General features: G+C 36.3%; 1 protein-coding gene across 4 annotated transcripts in view; it reads left to right on the forward strand.

The window, feature by feature from the left end:
* Positions 1-24,562, forward strand: part of LOC136830825 (mucosa-associated lymphoid tissue lymphoma translocation protein 1-like) — a 255,412-nt gene that overhangs the window by 131,336 nt on the left and 99,514 nt on the right. For all 4 annotated transcript variants that reach the window (XM_067090794.1, XM_067090797.1, XM_067090795.1 and 1 more), the window contains exons 8-9: positions 1,272-1,431; positions 14,008-14,220. In XM_067090794.1, the coding sequence (XP_066946895.1) occupies positions 1,272-1,431; positions 14,008-14,220 (373 nt within the window). The remainder of the gene's footprint in view (positions 1-1,271; positions 1,432-14,007; positions 14,221-24,562) is intronic.

Below are 24,562 nucleotides of genomic sequence, written 5' to 3' on the forward strand. Positions count from 1 at the left end.
GGGCCGCAGCTGAGAGTTTTATACAACATTATACGTTTTACAGAAAACTTGATTGCACCAAAAAAACTAAGGTGCATTTTTTACCTTTTAATTATCCTGTTCCCATGACCTAGGACTTTTGGTGAGAACCCTATCTATGCCTGGGCAGACTGTAAAGCCTCTCAATCCTCAACTTTAAAGGATGTGAAATTTTACTTACTGTATACCCATTTCCATACCCAGGACACCTGAATTTTAGGAATTGTGGATAGCATCTCTATGCTGATGCTCAGTAGCAAGTGAGTCCTCGAAGTAGTTACACTCTCTTGGGGTCATCCTTGATATTGTTCATGATTTCCTCCTGGAATTCTGAAAGGAGTGCAAGCGGAATTTTCCCATCAGGGAAGCCTGCATGAACTGATAAGCCAAGGCAGTCATATCACCACTGCCTGGCAGTATAGAAAGTACAGCAAGCTGAATTCCCTATTAGGGAAGCCTGCATGAACTGATGAGCCAAGGCAGTTATATCATCACTGCCTGGCAGTATAGAAAGTACAGCAAGCAGAATTTTCCCATCAGGGAAGCCTGCATGAGCTGATTGAGCCAAGGCAGTCATATCATCACTGCCTGGCAGTACACATATATATGTATCACACATACATACATACATACAGTAATCCCTCAGTTATCCACATTCACATTATCTGCATGCAAGTGGCACCTAGGCACCCAAGATGTATGTATAATATATATACAGTTTATAATACTTTAAAAAATTGTGCTCCGATGGTTGGTAATGTTGCGTGGCCCTAAAGAAGTATTGGTAGCTCTGTTTACAGGTACTGTATAAATTCTGCTGAGAAGGGGTTTTGGGTGGGTAGGAGGTCCAGGAAAGACTTTCTGGGGAAGGGGGGGAAGGCTGGGCAGGAATGGAGGGGAGAGAAGTTTTAGGAATGCTGCCTACAGGAACAAGTAAAAGGGTTGTTGGGCAGGGTGGCTGGGGAAGGAGTTTCCTGGGTATGGAGGAGGGGGGGAAGGCTGTGCAGGATGGGTGGAGATGGGTAGGCGATCGTTTGACTTCTTGTGGTTGTTAAAAATACTTTGTTTTATGTATTTTCACATTTTTTTAACACTTTCCACTCTTGCCCTAGCCGAGATGAAAGTAGCTGCGACTCCAGGTAGTAGCTGATATTTGGGAAGTCGGCTATTCTGCATTTTTGCTTGGATCAAAAAAGCTATTATATATGGTTTGTTAAGTCTTGCATTAAGAGTTGCTATTGATTTTATGGCAGGTTAGTCGACCATGTTCTGCCCCAGATGTTCCAGTAGTTGTCAGGCACCCAGAAGTTCGCTCCTCTTATGCACTGAAGGATACAGTAGACCTTTACTTTGAAGTGCGTTGTAGGCATGCTGTAGAGTTTTTATGCTACATCAATGGCAGAAGTCTTAATGGTAAGTAATTATCAGTGTTGTTGTACAGTATATGTAGAGTAATAAGATATTACTGATCTAAAACTGATATTTATGGAAATGGATTACTGTATTCAATTTTACTAATAGAGTGCAGAAATATGTCCTTGTTTTATCAATGTTAAGGGTTGTGGAAAAATTTCCTGGTCACAAATTTGATTTAGAAGACCAAACTTTAAGCAGCCAGGGGATGGCACTTGAAAACTGGAGTGCTAAAATGTTGTGTTGTACTCAAGGCTTCTATGCTTTTGTCCTGTGTGTTAAAATTATACATCATCACAGTTTTTTATGAAGTTTATATTACAGCATTCCAGCTGTCATCATTATTACTTTATAAAAATGTTTCATTAGTGTAATTTATAGTAGCATTAAGTTTATTGTATTTATTTCTAAGAATGTTTCAGTTGTATGATATACCTTTGGTATTAAGTGACTTGGAGACACCTCTGCAAGTATAACTATTGTAATAAATTCACAACTTTGGGAAGGTTGCTGAATGGGAGCCAGATGCTAGATATTCCTTGTTTGAGTAAAAACTTGTCATCAAATGTTTCATGTGTAGGAGTAACTGTTTTTGTTTTTCTAGGGCTTGGCAACAAAGAACATAAACTTAACACAAGCTTATAACTATGTACAGTATTAATATATGGTTCTAAAGTGACTTACCTAAATATGCTGGGTTTGGTCGCCGTATTGTTGCATCTTTCCCAGAATATCTTAGTATAACCACCACATCAAAAAGACCCTTGGTTTTCTGCTGTAGCTAGAATGTGATCAGGACTTACCATACCACCTACTGATACACAGCATAGTCGAATTTGTTTGAGGTCGTGGCAATAATGTTTAAGGAATACTGTTTCTGATGACTACCTTGTATACTCGGGGACTTCTTCGAAAAAAACATTTCCGAAGAAAGCTAACGATGTACTCATCTTCTGGATGTCATGCGACTTAGGAAAGGAGTGGGGTCTGCCTTTTTAATAAGGGACACTAAAATTATTCTCAGCCCATGTAGAGAGAGTGGTTTGTTTGTGCCAGGGTGTAGGAAAATCGGACCCTCTGGGATGTTTTCCATGACCTCTAGGTAAATCTTAGAGGTTGAATTGGGCATAATGTTTTATCCGAGAAATTGGGTTCCCTTATCAGAGTAAGAGATTTTCTCGTAAGGGGTTCTCATTCTTGGCCAGGAGTGATGGGCTAGGGGACAATGATAAATGATGGTTAGCTGTATGAGTGTTGTCCCCATCTAAGAGAGGTCAGTCCACTATTGCGAGCTCCTTATGCCAAAGTAGTCAAGAAGATTGCCTTTTCCAGCATATGAGTTGTGATTTTAATGGGCCCACTGAATTGAGGGTTGACAGTAGTCTAAGCACCTTATTCATGGACCAGGTAATGAGAAGCATTGCAGGAGCAGGTCTTTGCATTGCAGAAGACTGGAGAAGGGAAGTAACAATTTCTACGTTAGAATCATTCCCAAATCCATAAAGCAAGGGTTCCGACAATGCTGTAAGTACGCCATGATTGTTGTAACAGCAAGACACTTGTCTTCAAAAAGATATACTGCATAAGAAAATGTAGAAGTGCTTCAGCAGAGACCTTAACTGGGGGCACAAGTATGTATCCATATTGTTGTATACTGGTAGGCATCATAATGTTACACCACTCAATTAGGACAAAGCTAACTGTATACTGTAAATGTAATTTGTAAATTTATGATTTGGTTACCGGGTTTAGGCTACTCACAAGCCGCAGGTAAAGCTATAGGCTACATAAGAAAGTACTTCAATGAAAAGTTTTTGCCAAAGGAAAAAATTTTTAATAATCTGGGTATGCATAAATTAGATTATATCTGCTGAAAGCCCAGTTTAGATCTGTGTTGAAACGCTTCTACATTTTCTTGTACAGTGGACACCCACTTTTGTGCGCTTCACTTTTTCACACTCCACTTTGTTGCGAATTTTTGTGGAACATATCTTACATTTTGCATGGGAACTTGCGCCAATTCGTGAATTTTTTCGTAGAGCAGTATTCACTAATTACTGTATTTTTCTTTTAATTTTCATGACTAAATACATTTTTATGATAAAAAATTATTTACTAATTTTCAAATATTAATAAAGTATTAATGTAGACACATTTTTAATACAAATTAAATAAATCTGTCTTACAGAACATTTGACCACAAATCACTCTCTCGCTGAGATAGCAGAGAGATTGATTTTTTATGCATGTATGTATTTGTTTTGTACAGTATAGTTTTATAGATAAGGGTGATGTTACTTTGTAATTAATTTTTTCATATTTTCCATGCTATAATTATACAACTTTTTGCATTTCAGTAAAAGCAGACTGGAAAATAAAATGAAAATAATTAGCGAATCATCGTACATAAACTTATTAAACTCATTCTGTGGCTCCCCACCCCAGAATGAGCTTAACTGGTTTACGATGAATCGCTAATTATTTTCAATTTATTTTCCAGACTGCTTTTATTGAAATGCAAAACATTACATAATTATAGCATGGAAAATATGAAAAAATGAGTGACAAAGTAACACCATGTTTATCTATAAAAACTATACTGTACTGTATAAAACAAATAAATATACATGCATAAAAAATCAATCTCTTTCTTGTCTCAGTGAGAGAGAGAGAGAATAAAAATACATATGCACATTAAAATTATTTAATACACTAGTGACAGTAATTGTTTTTCGCAGAGTAAAACAAAAATAGAACGATTTCACTACTACGAGAGAAAATTACTATGCTTACTTATACAGGGGTAACTTGATTAGTGGTCAGATTTTCTGTAAGACAGATTTGTTTAATTTGCGTTAAACATTTTATAGATATTTTGCCGTATTTACATTAATATTAATACAGTGAACCCCCTGTATTCGCGGGGGATGCGTCCCATACCCCCCCGCGAATAGGTCAAATCCGCGAATGCTTAACACCCCTGTAAAAACATTTAGAACTGCCCATTTTGATAGCTTAAACCAAAAAAAAACCCTGTAAAAATGCTTATACCTGAGTATTTTAATAGTTTTATCACAAAAAGTGCATTTATTCATGAAAATTATATGAAAATACAGTAATTAGTGAATATTTCTCAGTGAAAAATACCGTGAATGGGCAAATTTTCCGCGAATGATGGCTAGATATGTTCCACAGAGAAACCCGCGAATGCGTGAGTCCGCGAACCATAAGAACGCGAATATGGGGGGTTTACTGTATTTGCGATTGTTAAATCTTGTTATAAGCATTTTAGGGGTGTATATACCTAAGAGTAACAGTTGTATGGGGGTAATCTAAGATGACTTTGGGTGTTTTGGGGTGATGGTTTAGGGTGTATTTTTGTTTGAAATATTAAATTGCTTTAGTATGATAATTTAAAGTATATTTTTGTTTGAATTATTACATTTGGCAGTGAACTGGTAAAATAGGCAGTTACAGTGAACCCCTATATTCGCGGGGGATGCGTCCCACACCCCCCTGCGAATAGGTCAAATCTGCAAATGCTTTAAACCTTTCTAAAAACACTTAGAACTGCCCATTTTGATAGCTTAAACCAAGAAAAACCCTGTAAAAATGCTTATACCTGAGTATTTTAATAGTTTTATCACAAAAAGTGCATTTATTCATGAAAATTATATGAAAATACAGTAATTAGTGAATATTTCTCAGTGAAAAATACCGTGAATGGGTGAATTTTCTCTAAATGATGGCTAGATATGTTCCACAGAGAAACCCACGAATGCTTGAATCCACAAACCATGAGAACGCGAATACGGGGGATTTACTGTATAAGCATTTTAGTTTAGGAGTACAGGGTATTTGACAGTTATAAGCACTTATAAGCATTTTGAGAGGGGATTTTGCATTTCTGCGGATTTTGCGTTTTTGCGGTGGGTTGTGGAACCTATCCCAGCGAAAAAGTGGGGGAGCACTGTGTATCTTTCTGAAGATGTGCCTTGCTGTTACAACAATATGGCATACTTGCAGCATTGTCAGAACCCTTGCTTTATGGATTTGGGATTGATTCTGACATAGAAATTATTTCCTGTCTCCGGTCTTGCATTGCAAAGACCTGCTCCTTCAAGGCTTCTCATTACCGGGTCCATGAATGTGAAGCTTAGACTTCTGTCAACCCCTCAGTTCAGTGGGCCCAATACAACTACAACTCATATGCTGCAAAAGGCGATCTTCTTGACTGCTTTGGCATCAGGTGCTAGCATTAGTGAACCGGCCTCTATTAGACAAGGAAAATACTACATAACTTATACAGCTAACCATCATTTATTATTGTCCCCTAGCCCATCATTCCTGGCCAAGAATGAGAACCCTTTGAGAGAAAATCTCTTATTCTGATTAGGGAACTCAATTTGTCAGATAAAATATAATGCCTTGTTCAAGTACTTGAGGTTTACCTGGAGATCACGGCAAACATCCCAGAGGGTCCGATTTTCCTGCACCCTAGCACAAACAAACCACTCTCTCTACAAGGGCTAAGAATAATTTTAGTGTCCCTTATTAAAAAGGCAGACCCCACTCCTTTCCTAAGTCACATGACATCCGGAAGGTGAGTACGTCATTAGCTTTCTTCAGAAATGTTTCTTTCGAAGAAGTCTCCGAGTGTACAAGGTGGTTATCAGAAACAGTATTCCTAAAACATCATTCCACAACCTCGAACAAATTCGACTACACTGTGTATCAGTAGGTGGTATGGTAAGCCCTGACCCCATTGGCGTTACGCTGGAAAACCATGGGTCTTGATGTGGTTATGCTAAGATATTGCTGGAATGGTGCAACAATACTGCAACCAAACCCAGCATATTTAGGTAAGTCCCTTTTGAATTATATCCTAGTAGTTATAAGTTTGTGCTAAGTTTCATGTTCTTTGTTGTCAAACCCTATGGGCATCTGGAATAAAGAATGTGATTTATAACTTAACCTTACCCAAATTTTCATCTGGGTGTTGGGATTGAATTTTAGGAGCCAAGCCATTTCATCACCTGTCAATTTCTTTTGTAAGCTCCTTTGAGGACAAAGTGACTACGCTATCAAAAAACACTTACTGTATTGACTTAGGAAAAAATTATTTTTGGTAGCTGCTGTGAGCCCTCAAACCCACCCACTTTCCCTGAAGAAAAGGCATGGGACTTGGGTGAATAATTATCCTGCATAGACTTGAAAAAGAGTAATGAGTGAAAAGGTTGGCGTGAAGTGGGTTGCTGCCTTGATAGATGGCCAACGTGCGGGGCATTGTTGCCACATCTGTGGGTAAGGAATGGGAATTGAACCTAGGCAGCTGCTGTAGACAAGAGAAAGAACCCTCTTGTCTTGAGTCCTATATTCTATTAGTGTCAACGTGCATTATACTGGCCAAGACCAACTAGAAGAGAATTCGTTGCAATTGATTGGTCTATCTTTAGGAGACCCTCTAGGGACCTTGATAGCATCCTTATGGTTAGATTATATCCATGCTTAGAGCCCAATTGAGATCTCTGTTGAAACACTTCTACATTTTCTTATATATCTTTTTGAAGATAAGTGCCTTGCTGTTATAACAATCATGACATACAAGGCAGCATTGTGGGTACCCTTGCTTTGTGGATTTTAGATTGATTCTAACATAGAAATAGTCGCCTTGGTTATAATCTAACCATAAAATTACTCTCAAGGTCCCCAGAGCAGCTCCTTAGATAGACCAGTCAATTTCAAAGAATTCTCTTCTAGTTGGTCTTGACCAGTATAGTGCACGTTGACACTGATAGAATTAAAGGACTCAAGACAAGAGGGCGCTTTCTCTTGTCTACAATGGCTGCCAAGGTTTAATTCCCATTCCTTACCTGAGGATGTGGCAACAACCCCTCACGTCGGCCATCTATCTTGACAACAGTGCACTCAATGCCAACCCTTTCACTCATTACTCTTTTTCAGGTCTATGCAGGTTAATAATTCACCCAAGTCCCATGCCTTTTTGTCAGGGAGAGTGGGTGGGTTTGAGGACTTACGGTGACTACCAAAAATAGATTTTGCTACATTAACAGACTTGCAAAATACACTGTATAGGCTCTTCTTGGAAAAGGGGAATCTGGGAAACTACTCTTGAAAGTTTCCTCTTTCTAAACCTAAGAAAGCTTGGTATGAATCAGAGCCATAGAAGCTTCCAGTTATTACTAAAGGATCCCTCTAGCAACAGAAGAAAGGACAATGAAAGCAGCAGCACCCCTTTCGAAGCGGACAGACACTCCTACCAGGTAAAGGATAATCAACTCTTGGACTGTGTATTAAAGGCAAGGGAAGAGTTGGAGCCTAATATGACTTGCATAGTCAAGGGTCGTCTTCTGCAGCATCACATGCAGTGGAAGTCCCTCCCTTGAGAACTCAGTATAATTTTCAGTGAGATAGGGTAGTTATGGTCCCACCCTCCCCCTATAATTTTCAGTGAGATAGGGTAGTTATGGTCTCACCCACGCCCTCCTCGAAAGGAGTTTTTCCAAAAACCAGACCCCTCTTAAGTTAAGTATATCTTAGTTTAACCAGACCACTGAGCTGATTAACAGCTCTCCTAGGGCTGGCCCGAAGGATTAGACTTATTTTACGTGGCTAAGAACCAATTGGTTACCTAGCAACGGGACCTACAGCTTATTGTGAATCCGAACCACATTATAGTGAGAAATGAATTTCTGTCACCAGAAATAAATTCCTCTTATTCTTCATTGGCTGGTTGGAGATTTGAACTCGTGGCCTTAAAAGTAGGCCATAAAGAGAGATGTGTTTATTTGCCACCACTCTTCAGCATCCCCAAGAAGGATTCCTCTGAATGAAGGGTGATCTTCAACCTGTCAAGTTTGAATAAACACATTGTTTGCATAAACTTTTCTATAAACTGTACTCATTTATTTTATGGGAGCTCAAGAAAGAAGAAATTTAACTGGTGGCTTACTTAGATGATTGGCTAATCTGGCGAGCCACCAGAGAAGTGCTGAAAAAAACCTGAGAGTGGAAGTCGACAGACTCCAGTCAAAAGGTTTCCTGATAAATAGGAACTAGTCCTGCCTTACATCCAGCAGACATTTTCTGAGGCTGGGGCTTTGTTGGGATACTTATCGCAGGCAGCTGTCTCTTCCCAATAGCACTCAAACCAGAATAAGGAAGGACCTGAGAAGATTCCTTGCAAAGCCCAGCTTTTCCAGACAACGGTTTGAACGAAGTCTGGGCCTGTTAAAGTTTGTGTCTGTGGTAGATCAAATCATAGGATTGCAACTGTAGGGTGTAGAGAGAGTCTGGCTCTCGCATTCCAGGAAAAGGCTTTGCAATTGCCTTCATTTGAGATTGGGAAGACTATGTCCGTGGACCTAGAAGGGGTTTCTGGCAAACAGGTCAACTTGACTCCCGTTTGTACGAGTATTTACGGATGATGTCTCTTGGATGGGATGAGGAGGCCATTGGGAGGATTGGCTTGTAACAGGTTAATAGTCACCTGTTCTGAGGGAGTATCACATCAGCTCCCTGGAGCTGTTGGTTGTCTTTCCATCTCAGAAAATTGAAACTTCCAAAGAGACACATATTTTTTTGGTCCTAGACAGTATAATGTCAAAGTCTTTTATCAAGAAGTTGGGGTCACTCTCAGCCCCTGTCAAGTTAGTAATTGCCAACATACTTCCACATCTGGAAGTGGATCTGTTTGCCACATGCTAGAACCATCAACTTCCATTGTGTGTGTGTGTCAAATAGAGGATGATGTACCACTTTTCTCCATTATCCCAGATTTCAAAGGTTTGAACAATCTACTAGCTTTCAGCAGAACCACTTAATGGCCCTGAATTAGCTGAACATTCATTAGTATTTTTATTCAGCAGTGGATGAGAAAATAGATTCCATTACAGTCCGCTGTTCTATCCCTAGACAGGAGGAGGGAAGGTCTTCTACACATTCTCCTCTGTGAGTCATGACCTTCACATGGATTTTTTAAATGTCTGCCATGAAGATTATTTACCTAACATTGTTAGGTAATTAGTGCAAAAACTGTAGATTCCATCTATCCAACATAACAGAGTGTATGGAAAATGTGGTTAGATTACTTCCACACTGAGATCCCAGTTGAAATCTATTGAGGTGAAGTGTCTTCCTATTACAACAATCATGGCATACAAGGCAGCATTATCGGACCCCTTGCATGGTTTTGGAATTTATTCTATATAGAAATTGTTAATTCCCTTCTGCAGCCTTTGCACAGAAAGGCCAGCTCCTGTCATCCCTTCTACTTAGTGGGCCCAATGCAACTACAACTCATATGCTGCAAAAGGTGGTCTTTTTGACCACTTTGGCATCAAGAGCTCAGATTAGCGAAAAGGGCTCTCATAGACCGGCAACATTTCATCACTCATACTCCTACTTGTCATTTGCTGTTGTCTCCTGGCCAAGAATGAGGATCTTTTAAAGGGAAAATCCCTTTTTCTGATAAGGGAACTTTTTATTTCAGATGAAACATTATGCCTGGTTCAATCACTTAAGGTTACCTAGATATCATGGCAAACATCCCAGGTGGTCCTTTTTTTCCTACACCCTAGTACAAACAACCACTCTCTCTAAAGGGACTAAGAATTATTTTAGTGTCCCTCATTAAAAAGGCAGACCCTCACTCCTTTCGTAAGTCAGATGACATTCAAAAGGTGATAACATCATTAAATTTCTTCTTCCTTCAAAGAAGTCTCCAAGTGTACTGGGAGTTATTAGAGGCAGTATTCCTGAACTGGGAGGCCACAATAATCCATGAAACACTGCCATGAGAGGGGTGGTTCATGCTGAGATATTGCCTGGGAAGGTGCACTAATCCTGCAGCAAGACCCGACATGATTAGGTAAGTCACCTTAGAACCGCAAAGAATAATACATACATAGGTATTTGTGTTGTTCCCTGTTTTTATAGTCAAATCCTAATTTGACAGTAAATAACCTGTGACTATACTTCGGACGAAAAATTTATCTGGATTGTTGGGATTAATTTATGAGGAGCTAATCCATTTTGTCACCTGTCAGTTTCTTTTGTAAGTTTCCTTGAGGATGAACAGCAACTGTGCTACCAAAAATCAGGTTTTGATGTCGGAAAGGCCTAATTTTGGTAGCCACTATGAGTCCTCAAACCCACCCATTTCCCATGACGAAAAGGCATGAGACTGTTGTGAATGTTTATATTGTGCAGACCTAGCATGTAAGGAGGAAGATAGGCGACATAAGCACCATCGTTGCATCTGTGTGAGTAGGATGTAGGGAAATCCGAGGCATTTGTTGTGACAGGAGATAGAGCCCTCTTGTCCTGAGTCCTTTATATTCTATCACAGTGACAACAAGCACTATTCTGGCTAAGACCAACTATAAGAAAATCCTTGAGCTTGGTTGTCTGTCTTATGGAGTGCCTGGGGGGACCATGAGAGTGAAACTCCGGTGAGGGCTCACAGTATGTGTGTATACCAAAATTAGGCCTTTCCCACGTCAAATCCTGTTTTATCACCTAATTCATATAGAACAACACAACAAAAGAAATATTGGAAAGAATTTTTATCCTGCTAAGAAATATGTATGTAGGCCATGCAGTTATACTATCAGTATCTTTATTATTGGGGGTGCAATAAGAGCTTCATTCAGTTAGGGGTTATGAAGATAATGAATGATAATGATGAAACATAGCAAGGTGGAGAAATATTAATAAAAAGTAAATCCTTCTGATAAAGAGTAAGACAAATCTCACAGTAAACCACAGTATTAAATTTTAGATAATGAAATCCCATAAGAGCCTTTTTTGTATTTGCCAAAATACAAGAATGTTGATCTAAAGGTGCATTTACATGGTCAAACAGTTTGTCCAACATGCATTCAGGTTGTTTGTCAATAGGTTTGAAGAGGTGTCACATAGTCAAATCAAATTTGCGTGTAATGTGTGTGAGTCGTGCAGTTGAGAAGCAAAGATGCCCCTGGATTAAGACACCGTTATTGCCATTGGTTTAGCGGTGGAACTAAGGAGAAAAAAAAAAGACCTAAGCGGAGAAAAGATTGGTTGTGAAAAAGAGACCAAATTTCTCATGCAAACTTGCTTGTTGATTTGAGATTTAAGTCAGAGGACTTGCGCAGTTGTATGAGAATGGATAAGGCAGCATATTTAGATCTGCTGAGGCTTACCACTTCTTCTTTTGTTAAGTACAAGGATGCAAACATAAGAAAGACCATTTCACCTCATGAAAGGTCAAGTGCCACTTTGCATCTTTTAAAGCAACAGGCAGGGCACTTCAGGACTTGAAGCTTTTAGCTGTTATTTCCACCAGCACTTTATCTTCAATCATACCAGAAACATGAGGCAGTTTATTTTCTTCATAACATTGTCCCATGAGCAAACAACCCCTTGTTTTTAGTTATCTTATTAGTGTATTCATTAGATTTCCCTAAAGGCGTATGTTCTTTGTATATAAGGATAAATTCCGTTAAACCTTCCCTCTTATTCCTCTTAACTTTATTTTCCTCACTATTCATACTTGAGATGGGAAATATAGATGGGGTTACAAGTCAAGATCTGAATAGCTACTAAGGTTTGATGTTTGCCAATCATTCACATGAGCAAGTGTTTGTGGATTACTTAAGCCCCGCCCACAAAAGTCAGGCTGAGCTGGACTTCCTTCAGACCGTTTGTCAATGGTGTTTGCCAATCAGGTACTCCATTCACAGTCAGATTTCACATGTTGGGCAAACCAGGTTGGACAAACCATTTGACCGTGTAAATGCACTTTAAGAGTATAGATGATGAGATATGTGCTTGGGAGGAAAACAAAATGTATATTTAAATACAAAACAGGAATATTAGAAAATGCTATTCCATGGGGAACATGAAACCATTTACTTAACTTTCCTGTTCTGTAAATAGTTGCAAGATTTTGGTGATAAATCACTGGACAGCGAAAAAACTAGAGCTTGGAAAGTGGCGTTTACTTTTAGAAAGGCCTAAGAGCAATGAATTCATGGGGCTCAGTCTACCTGTACCATTGTTGCTACATCTGTGAAAGAAGGGTGAATCAGGATCTTCAGGAATGTCTCTGTAGGCAGGATGAAGAACCTTCCCAGTCTGTTTATATTCCATCACTGTCACAACAATGGCACTATTTGGGCCTAGAGTGGTTATGAGGTATCAGTCAGTCTTATGTAGCCTCAGTGGGACCATAAGGGTTAACTTCTTTGAGAGTGAGCAGTGGCTATGCTATCAGAATATATAGTTTTGGTTTCTTATATTATTAACATGTTAAATATCAATATTTTTTCACTGCCAGTGATCCTGATAACTTATAATGAATTGATAAATATTACCTACAAATATGCTAAGTTGTTATACTTTGGGGAAACTCCCTCCCTATGGGACATTCGTTGAATGCATAAATAACTTCCTAAGGTGGGCCCCAAGACTGATGAATCATACCATTAGGTCTTTATAGGTATTCAGTGAACTGAAAATTAGTCTCAAAGTACACATAAAGATCTTTTTATTGTTCCCTAGAAAATTGTTGACACCTAGGCAAAAATCACAGTGCTGGATAATTTATTGAGCTAAAAAATGTCCTTTTAATTGTACTAATGACTTATTCCAGAATAAGATAAGACATGAAATATGTATTTGCTTGAAATTAAGGATGTTATTCTATCATAGGAGACTACTGAATTATTTTCCAAATTGCATACTTGTTCCTATTATGATTTTTTTATTCCAAATGGATGTACTATTGGCAGCAAAACTGGAATAACAGTTTTCCTAAATCTTCAGACACATGTTCAATAATGCGACATCTAGCAACTCTAGAAAGGGGGCTGAGCTTCAAGATCTTATCATGTTTGTTGTTTGCTTGATTGTCTTGTACTTTAAATCATAAAAATTCTAGTTATAAAAGCATTGATATCTAAATGGAGTAATAAGCTCTTCATTATTCATTCTAGTTGCATTTGCAGCAACAGTTCAGAGTAAAATAGTCAATCTCCTGTCATGCCTACTGTGTGACCTTACTCATAAACGAAGTTATGACACCAAAATAAAATGGAATGCATATGCAACAGGATACATGATCTTAAATAATTTAAGAAAATGTTTAAAACTAGTAAATATTGTTTTTGTGTAGTACTACACCCAGAAACCCACACTCTTATCTTTTATATCTCTATGAATAAATCCATCTGAGAAATTCCAATTACTTCATATATGCACAGTGCTCTCAAGTATCAAAATATTTTGGTCTTGCAGATTTAATATATATTCTATGATATACTTTGCATTGTTTAGTCATATTCTAGAGTAAATTTAGCAAGATTTTATGTTTTCGTAAAAAAAAAAACTGAAATTAGGTGAACAAAAGCTAATGAAAACTGATGCTTAACTTCTGTTGCCCATAGTACAATATATTGCAGCCTTTTGTGTTATTTGTGGCCAAATGTTTTCTTTTTCTTAGTGTTATAATACAAATTTTCAGATTGGTATTTAATATTGTACAGTATACTGTATTTAATTTAAATCCCACAGATGTCAGTAGATTGGGGACTGTAGCAGTATCAGATAAAGTGGGTGATTATACTCATGTGTTAAATGTACATTATGAGGTCAACAAAGAAGACTGGTGTCATGGAAATCAGGGACCCATTGTTGTGCGTTTGGAAGCCCATAGTCAAGGCTACTGTGCTACCTCTTCAGTTCTAATTGAAGTCAAAGGGTCACCTCTTAACCAACAGCTTTCAGGTTCGTTTTTATACCTTCAGTTAGTAGTATTTCCTTGAAAAAACTATTAAAGAGAGGGTCAGTGTAAAATAAAGAGTGAGTTTAAACATTGTTCTGTTCAGTCATTTCACGTTGTTGCATACCATATGGTTCTGTTCTTTTTCCTTTCTTTCCACTGTACATACTGTACTAATATTGACCTCTATTCTACTCTGTTTCATCATAAGCCCATCAATCATAAACATGCCTATATTCATGTTCTGTGATTGTTCTCAGGTTTACCAATATTTTGTCTGTGAGGCAGGAGGCAGTCTTGCTGTGTATGCACCCTGTGGGTCCTTAATTGTGTCTCAGTCAATAACCTTGCATGTTTTAGCTTACAGTGCTGTAACAAAATCTGTGGTCATTTCTCAGGTGTTTACTTCAGCAAAGATTGCTATTTCACACCTTCTGAATATTTATTTTTTTCATTTTCTATATTAATTTCCTTCAGCCCTTTTTCTCTTTAGTATTTCAGTGATAGAAGATTGCATTCTACAGTTATTCAGTCACCAAGGTTGTCATTTATGTCACTGTCTTCGTGTATGGTTAAATGCATATACTGTATATAAGTAGATGAGTTTTTTCATTATCCAGACAATTTACACTTTTGCTATATTTGCTTCATTTCAGTCTGTGATTACAGTATTATGAATATGATTTCATCTTGTCATCATGTTGTGAGTGTGGTGAAGGTTTTGTAGGTCAAGTGTATTTACAAGACTCTCTTAGTATTGACAATCAGCATAGTTATCTTCAGGTATGATAATATTTAAGTTTTGTGGTCACTTCATATATATGTTACATTTGTTGTTACCTCTAATTGTGCCTCACTACTGTGTGTGTATATATATATAATATATATATATATATATATATATATATATATATATATATATATATATATATATATATATATATATATGTATGTGTGTGTGTGTGTGTTTGTGCATGTGTGTGTATTATGTATATATATGACTGTGAAATATTTTCTGTTAAAACAATTCCATCAAATATAAGGAGCCCATAAAAATGCCAAAATGTAGAAAGTAAAGGCTATATTTCAGAGACCAAACTGTCTCTCTCCTCAGGCAAATAGTGAATGGAAAAAAGTTACAGAAAAACAGTATTTATACCAGAAGGTCCACAGGTCACCGTTACGTCACTCCAGTCAAATGGAGTGACATAATGGCTGACATGTGGACCTTCTGTCACTTTTCAGTCATTTTCTATTTGCCTGAGGAGAGAGAGACATATTGGTCTCTGAAATACAATTTAATTTTCTATAATACATATATACCTATATATATATATATATATATATATATATATATATATATATATATATATATATTTATATATTTGCCTGATATATATATGTATATATATATATTATATATATATATATATATATATATATATATATATAATATATATATATATATATATATATATATATATATATATATATATATATATATATATATATATATATATATATATATATATATATATATATATATATATTATATATATATATATATATATATATATATATATATATATATATATATATATATATATATATATATATATATATATATATATATATATATATATATATATATATATATATATTATTGTTACAAAGTGATCAAGTACCTGGTTTTACACAAATAATAATACCAAAAGTTACCTCACATTGACCAGATACTTGAAACCTCATAACAAAGATGTTTGACTGAATTTCTAAAGGTACAGTGATCCTATAAACATACTTATCACTTGAGAAAATCAATGTAACTTTACCAAGTTATGGGTGAAGCAACAGTTAATAAGTTATATCCAGACTAGTGGAAAATGGGTATCACTTCAACGAATACTGTAGCTGTCTCTCTGGTTCTATTTTACCTAGATAAGTCTCAGGTGAACAAACAGATACATCACTTACCTTGTATACATTCATTAATGTCTCTAATTACTGGTGGTCAAAATGAAACATTGTGTTTTAAAAAACGTTAAACAAGCAGGTTTATTTCTAAGTTCAAAAGTTATATGCAGAGTTCACAACCTCAAAAGATTTACTATTAATTGACAACAGTGTAAGGTTTAAGTATTTCTTAATCAAGTTTAATTCACAAAACTTTAATTTATTAAGAAAGCAATTTGGTTAGGTAAGATTCAAATCATTAACTATCACTCAAGTTTTAAGCATATACCTGATTAATTAAACACAAACATTCACCAAAATATTACTGACTGGAATCCACACAAATATTGTCTAAAATCTCAATAATAAGTAGGCATGAACAAAATGTTAAGAAATCACCAGCACAAAACTTTGAAACACAGTAATTATAAAATTATAATAATACGATAACACACACATATAAGAATGAAATATTAAAAAATGGAAATATACCAACCACCAAAAAATATGTGTAAAGATTATATCAATCTTTCAAAAGATTACTTCACTTTAAAAAAAAAAAGTTAAACACGTCTTTCTAAGACTCTAGACAACACTGCCAAGCCACAAAGACCTATACAAATATATATAATTAGCAGCAAGACACATTAGAACTCACAATAAGACATATGTTCATCTCTTATCAAAATAATAATTCACTTTTCACGTAGAACATCACTTTAATTCTTAACATAACAAAAACCAGTAAACGTCACTTTACCTTTTGTAATTATTACACCATTACACACCTTCCTCAGTGATTGCCCAAAACAATATTCCAGATCACCTTTTACAAAAGTAACACATTCCTGGGGTGAGTTTTAACAGGGCTTTTACAAACAGTAAACCATCAGTAACCCTTATATATATGAATGGGATTACTGAGAGAGAGAGAGAGAGAGAGAGAGAGAGAGAGAGAGAGACCCTATTTCCAGCAAGCTCTCTTCCTGACTGACTGCTTCTTACACAGCACTCCTCTTAAATCTTCAAAGCCCTCCCAGAATACATGATACATAAAGTATACATGCATTTGTTATACATATAGGTATACATGTGTATGTAAAGAATACATACATGGCTGGAGCTTCGAGCGCCTTATGTATGACTGACATTTCCTGGGAGACTCACACACCTGAACAAACAAAAGGAAGTGCTTTTAGACCCCAAACTGGCTGGCTGTCAACATGTCATCTCCAACTCTCTTACTGTTCCTCATTCCATTACTCAGTTTACAAAAAAGAATAATCACAGACAGCTAATAAACATGGGTTAGACATACATGATAAATGTATAATAGGCAACTCGCCGATTGGCTGACAGCTCATCACGATAATACAAGAGGGCTTGCCTTTAAGCGCAAGTTACTGGACACCTGTGTAAATAAGGAAGTGATAAGATCTTACCCTCTCTGTCCACAACACAGCCTGTTAAGAATTCGAGTTAACAACACTCAGTATACGCAATAATATACTACTGTAAACAAATGGAAAAACACATCAAAGCATTTTAAAATTACAAGATACACAATTTATCTGTACGAAAAAGACATTTTAAAATTACATCTTCACAACAAATGATGAATCTGCAAGCAAAACATTAAAAATTTTCACAGAGACATAAAACACTTGTAAAATGGTTATATATATTATAACACCTTATAATAATAATAATATATATATATATATATATATATATATATATATATATATATATATATATATATATATATATATATATATATATATATATATATATATATATATATATATATATATATATATATATATATATATATATATATATATATATATATATATATATATATAATATATGTATATATATATATATATATATATATATATATATATATATATATGTATATATACATACATATATATACATATATACACACACATTATATATATATATATATATATATATATATATATATATATATATATATATATATATATATATATATATATATATATATATATATATATATATATATATATATATATATATATATAATCTCAAAGGCGAAGGGAAAGGGCACCATTGTTACAATTCGTTTATTATGCCGACATTGCACGACAGTTGCTATAGTCGCATTTTCAAGGCTGCAATGATTAAAGAACTTCTTATAAAAAGTCACATTAAATTATCGATATACTGTATACATAAATTATAAGACAAATAAAAACGGGGGGAATAGGCACAGGACATACCTAAACCATAGTAGTAACAAGACTAAAACAAAAGAGCAAGAAAGGACGCGAGAAGAAAAACATAAACAAAGGTTAAGCAATGAACAATTGTACAGAGGTTGTTTGAGTATTTAGTGTTGGGACCATCTTCTGTATAATAATAGATTCTAATATATTGAGGTCATTTTCAATTTGGGCTCGTCCTATTATAGAAAAATCTTTATAATTAATTTGTAAGAAGTTTTTTAATCATTGCAGCCTTGAAAATGTGCCTATAGCAATTGTCGTGCAACGTCGGCATAATAAACGAATTGTAACAATGGTGCCCCTTCCCTTCGCCTTCGAGATTGTATCCTGAGTCGAGACTCATCCTACTTGGATATATATATATATATATATATATATATATATATATATATATATATATATATATTTACTGTAATATATATAGTGTAATATGAAGATATATATACAGATATATATATATGAGTGTCTTTACTGTAATACACAGTGTAATTTAAGAAGGCCCATAAAACACTATTTGAACGTTGCAACCATATATTTCGAGCACTTCCTTCTGTGCCCCTGTTCACTGGTAAAATATGGACAGATGAAATGATACAGGAGTATATATACAAAGCATATGTAGGTGTGGCCTTAAGTCTCCGATGGTATGCAGGTGACCGTTTCCCAAGAAGGAGGGGAAGCAATTCCCTAGTGGTTTTTGGTCTCATTAACTCCTGTTTTGCGATTCGTCTGGTGGTTGTGTTTCCTGGTGCACCTGTTTGAGAAGAGGTTTAAGGATTAACCTGTCGATTTCATTCACTTTCCAATGTCCTCCTGACAAGTTCATATTGTTGGTTTGATTGATGATAGCAGATTCCAGCATCTTTCTTTTGTATGGACAGCTACTTTTGAAAATCAGCTCTGCCCCGCTCCAATTTATGGAATGGCCTCTATCCCTGATGTGTAGAAAAATCCCTGAACTCTCCGAAGCATACTGCACTGATCTTTTGTGCTCTGTTACTCTTTGCGAGAGGGACCTGCCCGTCTCTCCCACGTAAACCTCATTAAAATTGCTGCACGGAATCTTGTAAACTCTGGCTTCTTCCCCTTTTTTATTTAAGTATATGTTAATGAGCGAGCTCCCAATGGATTTGGGATAATGGAAGATTAAAGGATTGTTAGACCTGAGTTGTTCTGTGGCTTTTTGGATGTTTTTGTCGTACAGAAGTTTTATTTTGTTGTTAAAATCAATTTGTCTGTTGTGAGTGGGACTTTTGTAGTATATTTTATTCGCTTTGTTCATAGTCTTCTCGATAATATGTGATGGGTAGAGCAGTTGCGTTAGGTGTTGGCGGATCGTGTTAAATTCTTTATGTAGGTACCCATTTGAACATATTCTAAGCCCCCTGAGGAATAAGTTGCACCGTACCATGATCTTTACGGAGACATCATGGTAGCTTAAGAATGAATATAGGAAACAGCGAAAGTGGGTTTCCTATATACTGTGAAGGCATATCTGATCATAAGAGAACAGAACAGATATTTTCTGAAGTCCTCGATCATGATATGATTTTGGAGGTTTTCGAGTGAGTCTCATGTCAAGGCCTCTAGCCAGAGGCTGAATGCTCTACTCTTATAGGCCCAGTCAGCCCAGGTTTGGCCAGCAGCCTTGGGAAGTCCATGCCACTTATGGTGCCAATATTCTGAGCAGAACTAGTAGGCCTCAGCTAAATCTCTCCTGACTGCCGAGAGGTCTCCTTGTTGATTTTCTTCCAGGACCATAAGGCATCCTTCCCTTTTCCCTTCATGTATCATGCCAGGAGTAGTAGGATCTTCTGAGTGTCCGTCACTTCGTACTCCCTAAATGCAGACTCCACCTCACCTAGCCACCTCAGAGGATCAGCATTGTCCCAAGGGGGAATGAGCTGTGTGATGGTGGAGATGGCAGAGAAGGCCGACCCATTTGGAGGAGCATTGTTGGCTGGTGCTTGAAGCTGAGCCATCTGGTATTCATGCACTCATACTCTTTCTGTTCTCATTGCTCCTTTTCATGGTGATGCTTACTTTCTCTCTCTCTCTCTCTCCTGTCTCATTCATCTTTTTCTTTCTCTCGTTGCTCCGCCCTCAACTCACTGTTTCTGTCTTCACGTTCTTTCTTAGCGGCTGCTACCTGCGCTTCTATATATGCTGACAAGTCTGCTCCCCCATAGCCTAGGTGCTCTCCACATGTTATGATGGTGTCTGGTGTTCTAAACTGCAGGTACTGGTCCTTCCAAAAGTTATCACGACTACTCCTTTGGGAACAAAGAAATTTTAGAAATCCAAGCGGTGCTGAACTGCACTCAGAAACTCATAAGGATTTGCTGGCCGTGCAAGGAATTGCACAGAAAGGAAAAGGGATTGTAGTACTCTGACCTGTTCAGAAGTAAAATAAAAGGTGGGGCTGTGCAGAAATACACAGTGACCAGGAAGTGCACCTGCAGGAGGCTACACTGTTGTGGGTGTACCTGCATGGGCTACATTGCTGCTGATGAGTGAATTAAGCATGTGGTGCTTATTTGCTCAGGAGAACAAACTCATTGATGGGTTTGCTAGCAACAAGGTAATATGATTTCTGCAAGAATGTAGGTTTCCTCTTACAGAAGAACCATCTTGCAAAAGATTATTGCATGCATGGACAAATCCCTTAAGGTTGCAGGGGTTAGGTACTGCCAGGTGCCACATGTCTAGGTGTGCTGGGGAGGCGTTAGGTTACCACTGAGCGCCACTCATCTGGTGTATCGGGGATTTGATTACATGCGAGGATGCAAACCTAGTGGGGGGGTTGGTGACATGTAAAAGGACTTGGGCAATCCTTTAAGGTTGCAATTAGGTTATGTTACCGCCAAGCACCATGCATCTAGGTGTGTCGGGGACTGAATACCTCTTAAGTTTGCAGATCTAGTGCGGAATTAATAGTACTGTATGCAGAAAAACCTTTTGTAGCAAAGCAATGAGACTGGGAGTAACTGGTACTCGTATAGGAACTGCTAATGTTAAGCATGCAATGAAATGGATGATTAATGCTTCTCCACCAATGAGGCTAACAGTTTGAGTGTTATTAGAAATATAGCAAAAAAAAAAATGACCAAACATCTCTCTAGCAATGGACTGGAGATGTTGCGTCTTCCAGAAAATGATCGTAGCAGGAAATTCGTCTACTGGGGTTTTAAGAATTGAAATGAAGGTTCTGAAAATCTTCCTCTCTCAAAGGCTTAAATGGGTTAACACGAGTTAATAGAGATAGATCGAGGGCGTTAAGCCGTCTAGAATGGTTTTAGCAGAAAGTTCATCTGCCAATAGCTAAGAATGATAACTTATGAAATAGAAGTTCTGAAAAGTTAATCATCTCGAAATTTTAATGAATCATTTGAGTTAATCCCACACAAAGCACTAACATGCACATCTGCTACAATGAAAATATGAAATCACGAAACGATTTGAATAGCAACCAGCAAAAAATATCTGATTCTATTGCTTACAAAGTTATAGAAAACACATTCTCAAAGAGAACAGGACGTCAACCATAACAAACGTGCTCACCGCGTGACTTTGCAATAAACAAATGTTTTATCCTAGTACCTGGGAACCATTGGTTCATGGCTCAGGTGATCATGTGACTCAAAGCCATGAGAACAAAGGGGTACACAAGGGTATAATTCTTTGTAACTTCACAAATTTATACAGGATATGGAACACACATCATATACAAAACACGAGAAGGCTATGAGAGTGCTAATTGTACATGCTAGTGATAACAATGAGTCAGGCTATGGTAAACATATGAATGCAGTACAGAAATTTTAAAAATTCACACTAACACCTTTCTTTGCAAATTTAAATACGAAAAACAGGCAGTCACCAGTTATCGGTGATCTGGTTTTACAGCGCTTGTCTAGCGACGATGACAACCAGATTTTCAACAACACTGATTCCCAGTTATTGGCGCCGATCTCCGGTTATCGGCGCTGATCCCCGGTTATTGGCAGCCCTGATCCTGGTTATTGGCACCGATAACTGGATACCAGTGCCGATAACCAGGGATCGGTGCTATTATCGCTGATGTTTGGTTGTCGGTGATTTTCGGTTATCGTCACGCTGTAGGGAATGGAACCCCTGCCAATAATCGGGAACTGCCTGTAAATGTAAAACACAGGGATCTTCACATTTTACAAGCATACAAACTTTAATGGGAAATTTAAATTTCTACCTGCTTTACCTATTTCCTGTTAGCATGCAAATATCCTACAAAAATTTATGAATCTACTAAAAAAAAGTTTTAGACTTTCTTTGCTGATTAATTCCACATTCCAAGCTGTGCAAATGATAATGATTACTTTAAGAGGTTCATCTTAGTCACCAAAGATTGGGGGGAAAATTATGTTTATGTTAAAATTTTAATGAAATCTATCTTAGTGGAACCTGGCAACTGGTCACCGCTGTTACATGCGGGGATGTAAGTCTAATTGAATAACTTGGGAAAGGTCGTAAGTAACAAGTAAATGTTACGTTAAAATGATTTATAATAACAAGTGGCCGATGATTTCTGTAAGAGTCATCTTTTGCGATGAGGAAGAGACATTCTCTACTGATGAGCACGGTAGTCTTCTTCACTGGTGACGTTTAACAATAACTAAATTAATATTGAACTTTTTGCCAATTTTAATTCTTTAGAAACTTAGATAACAAGAAATACTAAAATAGGCATTATATATTCAGTTAACTTCATAAGAGGCATCAAAATGATAGGCCTAAGTAACAATGAAAGAAATGAGAAATTATGCATAATACTGGCAATATGAGTGGCGCAGTGTAATAAGGTGCCAAGCAAAAATGATAAAAAGCATTTAAAGTTTGCCAACTATGAAAACGCTTATAAAAGAAAAACCAGCCAAACGATTTCTATGAATCATACCTCATTTTAAAGGAAATTTATTCGCCTATTACATATGCAAAAATCATTATAGTATGTTTTGTCATTTAGACAACCACAAAAGTGAGGTAATGTAAGATTGTAAAGTGTTAATGAACACAATGAAAATGTTTTCATACGGCAATTAAAGCATGTTTTTGTGAAAACAACCTAAAATATTTATCCTAATAATGCTCTAAAATTATTATTATAACATATCTGAGTAAAATTTCCATGAAAATATTATAAAAACAAAAACATCCTCCTACATCCACCCACGCACCTCCACTGGTTGCCGCTTGCCTCCTTTTTATATGATGTAGCAGTGAGAACTCGCTAAGGGCAAATTTCCCTTTGTTTTGCATGGATTTTTCAACCTTTTTGCCAGTAACATAAGGGGACAAAAAGTGTGTGTACAGGATAGTATGCTCGCTCACAATAAAAAAACCAGTTCGGCATTATATATTGTTATATATATTATATATATATATATATATATATATATATATATATATATATATATATATATATATATATATATATATATATATATATATATATATATATATATATATATATATATATATATATATATATATATATATATATATGTAAATGCAGTTATATTCTATGTATTACAAAAATAGACATGAAATCTGTTAGTCAGTTCAGTATATTTTATATTAAGTTTCACTAGTTCACAATATACATAGGATTAGTCATTCAAAAATTTGATTAATAATAATGTGCAAGGAAATCTTTACAAAAGTTGTATTTGTTGATGTTTGATGTTAATAAGGTTAATAGTTCAACTTATAATAGTCGTAGGCCTATGTCTACAAAGTTCACACATATGAAGGAGATAAAACGATAGTGATGGCATTTGGAGATGAAAATATTAAAACATAAGAACAGCGATGACCTCTGAAGTATTATAGTAATATCCTTTAATCAAGTAAAGTATGACAACAGTCAACATTATCAGAAAAAGCCCTGTTTAAGGGAAACTGCAGGTACTGAGTTGCCAGATGTCGCTATTATAAGCTGTTGTTCGAAAAATTTTGAAGTATGTTACAAAACATTTTTGAGTGATTGTACATAAATTTGAGTACCTAAGCTATAAGGTCAGTTTCGCTTCGAGCCCGATCGTGTGTACGAGTATACTTTGTATACGTGTGTGTAGGTGTATTC

Source organism: Macrobrachium rosenbergii, chromosome 47 (assembly GCF_040412425.1).
Source record: "Macrobrachium rosenbergii isolate ZJJX-2024 chromosome 47, ASM4041242v1, whole genome shotgun sequence".
In the NCBI taxonomy this organism is placed as follows: Eukaryota; Metazoa; Arthropoda; class Malacostraca; order Decapoda; family Palaemonidae; genus Macrobrachium; species Macrobrachium rosenbergii.